An 11317-nucleotide genomic window follows, 5' to 3' on the forward strand; every position below is an offset into this window, starting at 1 on the left:
TTTAATCATCAAAGTAATGATCTTCCCATTCTTGGAATGGAATTCCTATCTCATCCTCTTCAACATAATCCTCCTCAGCAATCTGGTCGATTTTAAAATTCAATTTTTCAAATTTTGGCTTTTTTTCCCCAATGGAGCGGCCTTTGCTACTTTCTTTTTTGTATTCTCTCTGTGAATAAAAACCAGAGTCTATGTCTGTCTCTAGTTGCTTCTTTTCTTTTTTCATGCGTGAATTTCTATTTGTCATAAAAAATCTGGTGTTTATTGAAACTTGAAAACTCTTATATAGTTTATTTATCATTATTTATGATCCCGCCAAAAACATCATTATTAGTGATGACATCTATACGCATATTGATAATAATACTTCTAAACTATGCGCCAGAATTCATTATTCTATTATCTTAATAAGAATGAATATTACTCCTTGGGCACATAGCATGTCTATCCTCTATGTATACTCTGCATGTAGTGTTGTTAATTTTTCTATTTTTCTATTTTTATTTCTTTGCTGTGTTTATTTTTTCTTATTATTTCGAATTTGAGTTAATAATTTCTTGGATAGTTTTAATATTACTAGAACATTCTTTAAAAAGATAAATAAAATATAGAAATCATAAAAATAAAAGAGAGCATGAAAAACATACTAGTATTAACTAATAATTGAATGCACATTATAAAAATATAACCAGAAGTGATATAAATTAGTTCTCTATTAACATACTTTAAACTAATATTTTTAAATAGAATATACAAAGAAATAAAAATAGTTCTTAATAATTAATGTAATATATTAATATAACATATGAACTATAATATTACATTAATATCATATGTAATAATTAAAGAAATATATGCATTATTCGTTTTATTCTTAGATTTACATGGACAAAGTACTTAAGATAGCTAAGATTTCATAGCACCAGAGATTTGCTCCACATCTGAAAATAATTCGCACGTTTACAGTATTTAGCATGTTGTTACTCAATTGTTACTTTTTGATTGACAAAATCCAGGCATTTTAAAAGGTACTGCTCGTTCTCTACCAATCGATTGTTTATATATGACAGGGTATTAATTGTGTTTTCCATGCTCTGTACTATGTCTTTCTTCTGGAATATATACTCCTGTGTTAGAAGAGCAAAAATATTTGATGCTTCGGTTTTATGCCCCATTTGCTTTAACTTTACATGAAGATTTCTTGTTTTGTTTAACATATTTTTCTCTTCTAAAGTTCTTCTTCTTAGAGACCTTTGCACCTCTAATATTTTGTTGTTTTCTAGTCTTTCTTTAACTTTTAACAATGCATGCCTTGAAAGCGGTTTCTTGTTCCTAGCACTTATTTTTGTATAATATGGATCTGCTGTTATCTTTCTTACATTATACATGCTTGGATACTCTATATGTGCCCGGAATTTGTGTATGATAGCCTCTTCATCTATCACGCCCACATCATCCTCATATGCTTCTATTGTAGGCTTCCACAACAATGGCCGATTGTTGTACTTCCATCCCTTATTACTCATTTCAGTTTTTTGAATGCTGCTTTTGTCAATTTCTTCTAAAATAGCTATATTCTCTTCTTGATTGAAGTTGGCTTTGTTTATTTCTGGCGTACTATCAGTTTTTGTTATTTTTGCTGGATGGTCGTCCTGCGATAAATGCCGCTTTGAATTTATTTCTGACTTGGTTGGGAGTGTTGTTTCTTTATACTCAATAATATCATCTTCGCTGTTTGACACCTCGGTTTTGTCAGAATACTTTTCTTCGGGACTGTTTCTGGCTGCTTCCTCCTCTGTATCTTGCTTTTCTGTGTCAGAGTAATAGCTTGATGGGCTTTCGTTCCTATTAGTTTCTTCTGTTTTTGCTGTTCTTTCATCTGAGTATTGGAACTCTTCCTTATCAAAGGAATCTAAATGGTCTCTTGTTTCTGTGTCGTTGCTAGACTGAATATACTCTGCATTATTTCCTGCACTTTGCCCCTCGGTTTCCTCTCCCGGTGAAGTTATCTCGTCCTCTCTAGCATCGCTTACTCTGTCAGTTTGCACATCTTTGTCCTCTGACAGGTTTTCATCAGAGTATTTGACTTCTTCATTTTCTGAGCGCTCGCTTGTTTCTTGATGCTCTTCCGTAGAGACTTTGTCAGAAGATTCTTCGGGGGTTATCTGCTCTCTTTCTTCTTCTCTTTTGTCTTCTTCCATATAAATATATTTTTTACTAAACTTTATGGTTTATTGTTTATGTATTGAGTTTTGTTTGTATCCACAATCACACTCATAGAAAACTGTCTGTCCTTCATCTGCCGACCTTAACTGCATGGTATAATAGTACAAATATTCCGATCTACACTCTGGGCACTCCTCTTTGATTTTTGCTCCTTTATGTCTCTCTTTTACTGTTTTCTGGACATATGTCTTCTCTAATGTTCTTTTTGAGTCTAGTTTAAGAGTATTCTTTTTATTGCAGAAGTTGCATAGCATTGAGTATGCGTTTAAGTACTTTTCACACGAGCTGCAGAACATAAAAATATTTTTAGCAGTTACAAGTAATAACCCAGAAATACAGAAAAGTAAAATATGGCTATTAAAAAGCGCATACTCACATAAAATACAATATGAATGAGAATTTGCCCTGTTTAGGCATGGCGTGGCATAATATTAAAAGTAGTAAAGTAGTTTTTAATATGTTATGTGTATACATTGTACCAAGCATGTCACTGTATATACTAATTCTACTATCACAGCATATGGTCTCTTTAAATATATCCAAGAAAGCCTTAGATCGTATGTATTATTATATAATTCTTTTAGTATAGTAGTCTGTTGATATAACGCATAGTTATAATGTTGATTTATATCCATTTGCTTTTGTTCTTTTGTATTTAAGATCTTATTTATTTGATTTTCAGGTTATATCTTATAATTTCTCGTTAGATTCTTATCTAGTGTTTGGGTGTGTGCTGAGTTGTTGTATAAAAACTTCTATTTTATTTTCTTTATTCCGATATTAATATGTTATGAATGTATTAGTATAATTTTATTGTTGCAGCTAATTCTATTCTATTTTAAATAAAACTTCTTTTACTTTTCTATTATTATGTTGCTTATAAAAATAAATTTGTACTTGAATGTAATATAATTTATATAAGAATGTACAATTTATTTTTATAAATGAGCAGAGATATTAATAAAGTAATAAACGATATATATAGTAACAGATGAAGAAGAAATATAATTAGAGATTTACAATTTAATACTAAGAGATGCATCTCTGTATGCCCATATAAACCATGTGCATATTGGGATGGTATTTCTTCTTATAGAGTGATGGAGCAATGTGTGCAATAGTAACATATGTATATGCATTATTTGGAATGTAAGCATGCGTGCTAGGATCATAACTAAGAGCAATAGGAAATACATACAAGTTTCAGGAATTCAATAAACAAAGCGTACTTATGTAATCTAGCAGTTTACATTTAATAAGAGGGAAAATCAGCTTTAAAAGCAATAAAACAAGAAAACACAAAGGTATAAAGTAAAGCTTAGAATTAAATAAAGTATGTGCAGTGGATGTGGAATGAAAATGTGTATTGATTGGAGCACAGAAGTATCTCACTATATCATACCAGGGATGTACATTACAAGGACTTTCTTTCCTCTTCTTGTTATATTTATTGCTTGTACAACTCTAGCCACAAATCATGTGAAGGACATTACAAACAACAAATACATTATTGATATGGTTAAGTTTATTTGTTCTTGGATTCTTATGATGTCAATGATGACAGGAAATGGGTTTATCTTAATAGCAATGCTGCTTTCTGTTATTACAAGTAGAATTATACTACAAAAAATGAAGAAGGATAGGTCTATATCCTGCTGTTAATAAAGAGGATTCTTAACTATTACAATTTCTGTGCGGCTGCTTGGTGGTATGAGGCCGTGTGCCACAATTCCGGGAACATTAAGAATGTCGGACAGAGTGGGGCTGTACATTACATCCAGTATTATATTGCCCAGGTATGTGGTGTATATGTTCTTGCCAGCATACCGTATACTATACGTACAGCTATGCAGGTCAAAGTGTTTTTTTATAAGTGAAAGGGATGGCTTTACAACTTCAACTGGAACGTAAAGGTTTGTAAAGTCATGAACACATTTACTGAGCGGTACTACAATTACTGAAAGCTCTGAAATATGCATAGCAATTCGTTCAAGAAAGATTGCTCCACCGTAACCTTTGATTATCCATCCACTTGAATCTACATAGTCTGCGCCATCAAAGTATAAATCTATTTTGTCCAAGCCTTGCATGCTGGCAGCAATTCTTTCATGAGAGGCAAGAGCTACTTCTGTTTCTGTGCTTGTAGCAGTAAATATTGTTTCTTTTCCTGATATGTTTGCATTGATACATTCATTCAATAATAGAAAGGCGGTTCTTCCACTCCCAATGCCTAGCACACTGCTCTGTATATTGATCTTCTTCGCATAAAATTCTACTATTTCTTTATAGGTGGTATACTCTTCACGCATGCTTTGTTTTGTTTATGCTTACACAGAGTATTTTCAGGGTACCATATACACAGGCTGTTAGGAAGTGAGTATAACACATACATTATATGCCAATAATAGGCATGCACATAAAATGCAGATGAGGATGGGCGTAGCTGAAAATAATAAGAAAAGAAAGAGTATTTATTAGAGTATTATAACAAAGAATTAAAGAGATGCTGAGGAAAAGAAAGTGCAGATTTAATATATGTTTTATTTAAATTTATAGGGGTAAAGAATATAAACTTTTTATGGACAGAACAAGAGAATTCAGATCGCTTATAACAACTACAAATATTATGCAGAACAGGGTGGCACGTCCAGCACACCCATCGATTACAATAATACAAGACATAAGCGCAGGTCTGGAAGAATTAGAAGGCGCAGTAGCACAGAGAAGGAAGATAAGTCCAGATGAAATCAGTAACATTGAAAGGCTATTAGAATTTCTTTTTGAGCAGTTCACAGAAGAAAGCGGTGCAGAAGAAATATCTAAGTCAGTAGAAATAGCGCTAAAACATAAACACACCGGGTTTGTGCTAAGGCTTCGGAGCATTCTAAAGAAGCACAAAGAAAATGAACAGAGGAAAAATGCCGCTCTATACCAGGAAGAGCAGAGAAGAGCTCGACCGCAGATGCCAGGTATGCAGCAGGAAACAGGCTATGTGCAGAGAGAAATACAAAGAGAAGAGATGAGCAGTATTAGAAGAAGGGAGTTTGAGTCGCTAGAGCAGCACATAAACGAGCTAGGGCAGATGGTGACAGAAGTATCCATGCACATTTCACTACAGGGAGAAAAAGTAGACTTAATTGACGGATTATTTACCAAGGCGAAGTCTAATCTGCGAGGCGGGTCATATGAGCTTAGAGGGGCATTAGATAATGTGAACAAAAAAAGAAGAACAATTTTACTGGTATTTGGTGTGCTGTTTGGAATATTACTTATCAAATACCTTAGATGGATATAAAAATTAAACAGACAAATTAGTAATAGACAGCTAAGAAACAGACTAGAATATTATAACTGGAAACCCCCGAACAATCAACTATTTATTAAATCCATACCACAAATGGAAATGTTTTACCTATTTATACGGTTGATCTGAATATATAGCACTGGTTGCCATGCGCAGTCACCATGCAGTCATCTTTTATAGAGATACAGGCAATTTTCTTGTCTTCTATAATTCTTGTAGCAGACTCAAGGTCGGTTTCCAGGAAAGTTCTGTTTAAGGAGGTTGTTTTAGTATCGATTTCAGCCAGAACAGTGTTAAAGGAGCCGGTGTATATCTTATCGCCAGAAACAGCCATTTTAAACTTAGAGAATATCTCATCGGAGTCATACAGATCGCTAATATTCTTGCGGACAAGCGGGTATATGTCATATTCCATAAGGACATTTTTTGGATAACGAATGTCAGTCGTCACCACATACTGCAGGTCACGGCTAGCAATGATATTGTCAGAAACAAACTGAATATCAGCGACCGGCTGTACAACCTCGTTGTAGAAATCTGAGCGCTTGGGGGAATTCACAGTTAGAACACTTTCGCCACGAGAGCATTCTCGCAAGTCGTGCAAAAACATTGACCCACCAGCTGTGCCGTATATGAACATGTTATTGGAGTTTTCTAGAAATCGAGCAGTGGTGATAACCTTAGACAGTTCTTCGTTTTTGGTTGGTTTTAGATTAAGCGCAGTCCACGGGTCTCCTAGCTTTGCATTTAAAAAGGTAATAGTAAGCTCGTCTGACATAAGAATAGTTTCTCCTGTGTTAGAAACAGATAGACTATGTATATTATAGATGTTTTCTGGAGAGTACTCTTTTTCTAGCTTGACTCGTGCCTTTCTCTTTGTTTCCCCAGAAAAGATCATCTTTATGCGATCTGAAGGAGACCGGGTTTCAATAGAAGAAGCCTCTTCCACGTTTTCACAGGAAAAAGAGGAGTCTGAGCAGCATTCTACAATGTGTGGCGGTGTTTCTGTTTTTATATACGAGGAATATATATTCCAAAGCTTTATATTCTTCTGGTTTCCACTAAGCACTAGAATCTCCTTAGTTCCAGAGGGCACTAGGTTTATATTATCCACAGACTCTGAAATTTCAGTGCTTCTTAGATAGTCAAAGCAGGAGGAGTGGCTTTTATATTCTATTCTCTTTTTAAGGCTTGGCCCTATTTTATATACCTCAACAAAACCCTTATTTCTTCCCAGAACAAGGGTGTCATCCGAGATAACGCTGGACTTGTAGCAGTCCATTGGCGCGGCTGTAATGGTCTGTCTGCACTTCCAATTGGATAACATATAGTAAAATTATTTTGTGGGTTTCAAGTAAATATGGAGTTTGTTGTGGAGAGCCTGTGGTATATTGACAACAAAATAGGAGAGGATGTATACCAGGATGCATCAAACCGGGTTTATGTTATACCAAAGCATGCAGTTCCATACAGTACCATATTTGCGGAACTTGACACTTTTAACAAGTTCTGCACGTATGCATATAAAAAGAGAGAAGATGCAGTGGGCGATGCAGGAATTCTTATGTCGCTGGCAAATATATGCATAAGAGCAAGGCTCCAAGGTGCATCGATGAAAGAGCTTTTGCGGGGATATAAAGAGTCCAGAATTCTGGCAGAAGGAACGAGTACATCACAAATGCGGTCTATGCTTAAAAAGAGCCAGAGAAAGCATGATTATATAAAAGAAAAAGACATAGACAATGTTTTCTTAGAATCAAACACATACATATCAAACTTAAAGCCATCGCAGTTCTATAAAATGGAGTGCAACCTAGCAAGGTATTTTATTTCAATGCGGCAGCCAGGTTTGGCATATAAATTTGCTAGAGAGGCACTGGAGATGGCAAGTAGAAGTGCATCATCAAATGGAATAGAGGAATCAAAGAGACTTTTAGTAGAAATAGAAAAAAAAATAAGAAAGGATAGAAGCTAAAGTAAATAAAGCGTATATCTATAGATTAAAGCAGAATGTAAAACAAGAATACATAATTATAATAGAATGTGGGTATGGCATTGCTTTGTAACACAGCACGCAATATGAGCAATAAATAAACTTTATATTTCAGATTATATCAAAAATTTATTGTTCATTGGGTAATTGTAGAAGGAGCAGAAGTGCAAATAACTTCGCCAGGCAGGGATACACCACAAAGAAGGCATAAACAATATATTAGTAAATATATACGAGAAGTACACTTATTTTATACAAAATCAACAGCCATATGTGCATACTGTTAAACAATGGGCGTATGCTCAAAAATACCCATTAATAGTGATCAGTTAAATGTGTATATGGGCGGAGCAGCCGTATTTTCTAGCGTGTAAGTATAAGTATTGTTGCAGAGGAATAATCGAAGTGTATAAAAATTTATAAATTTCATTCTTGCTGTGTAGAAAGTAAGTCATGTTTGGACTACCAAAAGAAGCAGAGCAAAAAGTAGAAAGAAACCGATTTCTAATGGATATGGTAAAGAATGGAGCTCTAGAAATTGTGGTGGTATCTACAGAGGACAAAGACTATATGCCCTCCATGCACGTGCTCTTAGAGCTGCGTGCAATATTCCAAAAACAGCTGCCTAATATGCCAAAGGAATATGTTACTCGTCTTTTGTTTGACATGAAGCATCGGTCGATGGCAATGATTGACAAAAAAGAAAATAAAGTTGTTGGAGGAATTTGCTACAGGCTGTTCTATGATGAGTCTTTTGCAGAAATAGTTTTCTGTGCTGTAAACAGCGATTCACAGATCAAAGGGTATGGAGAGTTTATGATGACAATGCTGAAAAAGACAGTTCTTTCCGATTTTAGAGAAATTGCACACAAGGCAAATGAGACATTTAATGGGCCGATATATCTGCTGACCTATGCTGATAACTATGCAATAGGGTACTTTAAGAAGCAGGGATTCACAAAGGCTATTACGTTTATTAACTGGAAGGGGAGAATAAAGGATTATGAGGGAGGTACTCTAATGCAGGGAAAGATTCTTCCAGAAATAACACAGAGCGATATGTACACAATGCTTCTATCCAGAAGAGAAAAGTTGCAGGAGATTGTAAAGCAGAAGTATCCAAATATGCAGATAGAGTATGAAATGCCTAGCGAGATTACTGATATAAAGGATATACCAGGGTTGGCTGCGGCAGGATTTACAAAGAAGATAGAAAGGTCACTGGAGTGCAAGGGAAGTTTAAAAGAGCTTTTGCTATATCTGTGCTATGAGCTCCGAAAGCACAATACAGCATGGCCGTTCCTTGAGCCTGTTAACCTAAATGATGTGCAGGACTACTGCACCGTTATAAAGCACCCAATGGACCTACAAACAATACAAAGCAAAATCGAGGCAGACCAGTATAAGTCATTTGATGAAATGGACTCAGATGTTCAGCTAATAATAAGCAACTGCTATGCGTACAATCCGCCTGGGTCGCAGTATGCAAAGTGTGCGAAGTCACTAAACGACTTCTATCAAGACAAAGTGCAGTGGTGCAGAAAGGCTCTATCCCAGCGAAGATAGAAAATATACATACGCAAGGCACATTAGATTGCGCAAACTCTTACTAAGCAGCCAGGCAATTTTCAGTTATTTGCAGATAGTGCTATTTACAATGAACAACAGATGCAAAGACTTATACAGAGCCGCACAAATATTTGTACATCCCAGCAGTTAGAGTCCTAATAAAAACTAGTTTAAATAGTTGAGTGCACCTAGATGCTTAGAAGAGCAGACTAATAAATATCATATATCTATTACTGAAAGATTTGTTATAGCAGGCTTAATACTAGTGAATTATCTTAGATGTAAAATGCCAAAGGCAAAAGATCCCGCATAGCAAAGGCACCTGGGCATATTATAATTTATAAGAGAAATTACTATAAAAATAGAATTTCTTAATTATCCCCCATAAAAAATAGAATACCACAAAATTAGACCTTGGCACTGCTAGTGCCGAATATAATAGAAACAACTTTATTATACTTATGACTTGCGGGATATTCTGCAAAGCACATGCAAGAGCGCATTTGTTCGAGGCTTATCAAGCGGGTGGGAGGCCTCAAGCAGGGAGCCGGACACTTTCTTTGCATACTCCAGAGAAAGAAACATAAAATACCTAGTGGAGTTCAAAGAGCTGTGCATGACCTCTAGATTTCTTGAGATAATGCGCTTTATATCAGAGGGTGTATTATCGATAAAGGTAGCATCAAATGACACAAGACCATTAAAACTCTGTCTGTGTAAAGACATACGGCGAGTATTTTCCTCAGAGAACAAAAGAGGGATACTTAGCGTATAAGAGTTTCGAACAGCATGGTATGCCTCCTGCCACTTCTGTATTTCACTGCTGTGCCTAGCAGTGGCTTCTTGCAGGGAGACCACCATATTCTTGGCATTCTCAACTATGTGGGAGTCTTCCTTTGGCTTCTTGTGCTCCGGCAGCAGTACCAGCTCATTTATTTTCCGCATATACATTGTGCATATTTTCTGTGTATTCTCTTCTGAAAGGCCGTCTATTTTTACATGCCCATTTGAGATGTACTTGGCAATCCATAGAAGTATCTGCTTTATTCTAGTCTTTGCAGGCTGTGATGCATTTGAGTGCCTGTAGAAGTCATCTGGTGATACCCCTCCTCCGTATATCTGGTCGTATCCAAACAAACTTTCCCTACGGGTTTGGAACACAGAGCACTTCTTCTTATCAAAGACATCCAGAGAAAGTCTTCGTATCTTAACAGGAGACATAAAATCACCAGGGCATATACTCATTCTTTTTCTAATTACACCAGAAGAGTGCTCACTCAAATTGTGCACACCCTCGCTTAACGGCTCTGTGCGAGCAGAGAGCACTGTCTCTTTAGAAGAATGCCCAGAATTAATGGCCATATTGTGTGGTGTGTAGAGCGCTCTTTTATGGGTATCTAGCACAGATTTATGCACTGGCGTGTTCTGCATATTTGCTGCAGTGTCTATATCTATAGATCTAATGACAGAAGGTGTAATATTCATTTCATTAAGACCAGCCACGGTTCTTTTTTCTGCAGGACTGTGCTCTGTGCCTGGCTGGCCTATAGAAGCAGATTTCTCTGATACATTTTCTGGCATGTCCACAGGTGGCTCTTTCTCTCGCAGATCTAATACATCCTTGTCCTGGCTGGAAATACTTTGTAGCGGGCTTATTTCTACTGGCGCAGCAGTATTTCTACTCTTTCCTGCTCTTCCTTTAGCAGCAGAACTTCTGCCTTTTCTTCCTCCAGAAGATGCAGCCGAGATATTTACAAGAGGTTTCTCAGCAGGGAGTGCATCTTCAGAAGTGGCTTCTACGATAGGCCCAGCCTCATGCGATTCAACACCACTAGACTTGGTAGCAGGCGTTTTGCCTCTTTTGGGTTTAGGTTTTACTGGAACCGATGTACTAGAATCTACAGAAGGGGCGGCTGTTCTCTCTTTCTCGGGTTTATCTACCTCAAATGCGAATATAAATTTCTTTTGGCCTGGTTTTATTTTGGGTGCGTCTTTTAATATTTTTCTTTTGGCTTCTGTGCTTCTTGGAGCAGAGGAAGAAATATTCTTCTTATTTAGCGCTGGCTCTTCGTCATTGAATGTAAATGTAAATCCAATCTGTTTGGACTTGGCTTTACTTACCCCCTTTGGGGCTGCAGCGGTCTTGGCAGAAGTCCGTTTTTCCTTACGAGGAAGTGTGTCATTCTCTGTTGTAAATACAAATCCATTGTATCCCTTATTCATTT

At 36.3% G+C, this 11317-nt stretch overlaps 11 protein-coding genes across 11 annotated transcripts; 5 read left to right on the top strand and 6 right to left on the bottom strand.

Annotated features, from left to right (window-relative positions):
* Position 1: 1 nt before the first annotated feature.
* NEPG_00491 (uncharacterized protein) lies at positions 2 to 247 on the bottom strand (the record flags this gene model as incomplete). The annotated part of the gene is made up of 1 exon (XM_013202868.1): positions 2 to 247. One exon carries the CDS (start codon positions 245 to 247, stop codon positions 2 to 4), a length of 246 nt encoding a protein of 81 aa, XP_013058322.1.
* Positions 248 to 855: 608 nt separating this feature from the next.
* NEPG_00492 (uncharacterized protein) lies at positions 856 to 2201 on the bottom strand (the record flags this gene model as incomplete). The annotated part of the gene is made up of 1 exon (XM_013202869.1): positions 856 to 2201. The coding sequence occupies one exon, from the start codon at positions 2199 to 2201 to the stop codon at positions 981 to 983; it is 1221 nt and encodes a 406-aa protein (XP_013058323.1). The 3' UTR covers positions 856 to 980.
* Positions 2202 to 2231: 30 nt separating this feature from the next.
* Positions 2232 to 2522, bottom strand: NEPG_00493 (uncharacterized protein; the record flags this gene model as incomplete). The annotated part of the gene is made up of 1 exon (XM_013202870.1): positions 2232 to 2522. One exon carries the CDS (start codon positions 2520 to 2522, stop codon positions 2232 to 2234), a length of 291 nt encoding a protein of 96 aa, XP_013058324.1.
* Positions 2523 to 2614: 92 nt separating this feature from the next.
* On the top strand, positions 2615 to 2815 carry NEPG_00494 (uncharacterized protein; the record flags this gene model as incomplete). The annotated part of the gene is made up of 1 exon (XM_013202871.1): positions 2615 to 2815. One exon carries the CDS (start codon positions 2615 to 2617, stop codon positions 2813 to 2815), a length of 201 nt encoding a protein of 66 aa, XP_013058325.1.
* Positions 2816 to 3561: 746 nt separating this feature from the next.
* Positions 3562 to 3888, top strand: NEPG_00495 (uncharacterized protein; the record flags this gene model as incomplete). Its single annotated transcript, XM_013202872.1, has 1 exon — positions 3562 to 3888. The coding sequence occupies one exon, from the start codon at positions 3562 to 3564 to the stop codon at positions 3886 to 3888; it is 327 nt and encodes a 108-aa protein (XP_013058326.1).
* Positions 3744 to 4545, bottom strand: NEPG_00496 (uncharacterized protein). The gene has a single exon (XM_013202873.1). The coding sequence runs from the start codon at positions 4533 to 4535 to the stop codon at positions 3885 to 3887; it is 651 nt and encodes a 216-aa protein (XP_013058327.1). The 5' UTR covers positions 4536 to 4545; the 3' UTR covers positions 3744 to 3884.
* A 251-nt stretch (positions 4546 to 4796) lies between these two features.
* On the top strand, positions 4797 to 6285 carry NEPG_00497 (uncharacterized protein). Its single transcript, XM_013202874.1, has one exon. It carries the CDS (start codon positions 4805 to 4807, stop codon positions 5519 to 5521), a length of 717 nt encoding a protein of 238 aa, XP_013058328.1. The 5' UTR covers positions 4797 to 4804; the 3' UTR covers positions 5522 to 6285.
* On the bottom strand, positions 5585 to 6857 carry NEPG_00498 (uncharacterized protein; the record flags this gene model as incomplete). Its single annotated transcript, XM_013202875.1, has 1 exon — positions 5585 to 6857. One exon carries the CDS (start codon positions 6855 to 6857, stop codon positions 5643 to 5645), a length of 1215 nt encoding a protein of 404 aa, XP_013058329.1. The 3' UTR covers positions 5585 to 5642.
* An 8-nt stretch (positions 6858 to 6865) lies between these two features.
* Positions 6866 to 7615, top strand: NEPG_00499 (uncharacterized protein). Its single transcript, XM_013202876.1, has one exon. It carries the CDS (start codon positions 6891 to 6893, stop codon positions 7503 to 7505), a length of 615 nt encoding a protein of 204 aa, XP_013058330.1. The 5' UTR covers positions 6866 to 6890; the 3' UTR covers positions 7506 to 7615.
* A 357-nt stretch (positions 7616 to 7972) lies between these two features.
* NEPG_00500 (uncharacterized protein) lies at positions 7973 to 9299 on the top strand. The gene has a single exon (XM_013202877.1). The coding sequence runs from the start codon at positions 7977 to 7979 to the stop codon at positions 9087 to 9089; it is 1113 nt and encodes a 370-aa protein (XP_013058331.1). The 5' UTR covers positions 7973 to 7976; the 3' UTR covers positions 9090 to 9299.
* A 252-nt stretch (positions 9300 to 9551) lies between these two features.
* On the bottom strand, positions 9552 to 11315 carry NEPG_00501 (uncharacterized protein; the record flags this gene model as incomplete). Its single annotated transcript, XM_013202878.1, has 1 exon — positions 9552 to 11315. One exon carries the CDS (start codon positions 11313 to 11315, stop codon positions 9552 to 9554), a length of 1764 nt encoding a protein of 587 aa, XP_013058332.1.
* Positions 11316 to 11317: the final 2 nt, after the last annotated feature.

Source organism: Nematocida parisii (genome assembly GCF_000250985.1).
Source record: "Nematocida parisii ERTm1 unplaced genomic scaffold supercont1.1, whole genome shotgun sequence".
NCBI lineage: Eukaryota > Fungi > Microsporidia > Nematocida > Nematocida parisii.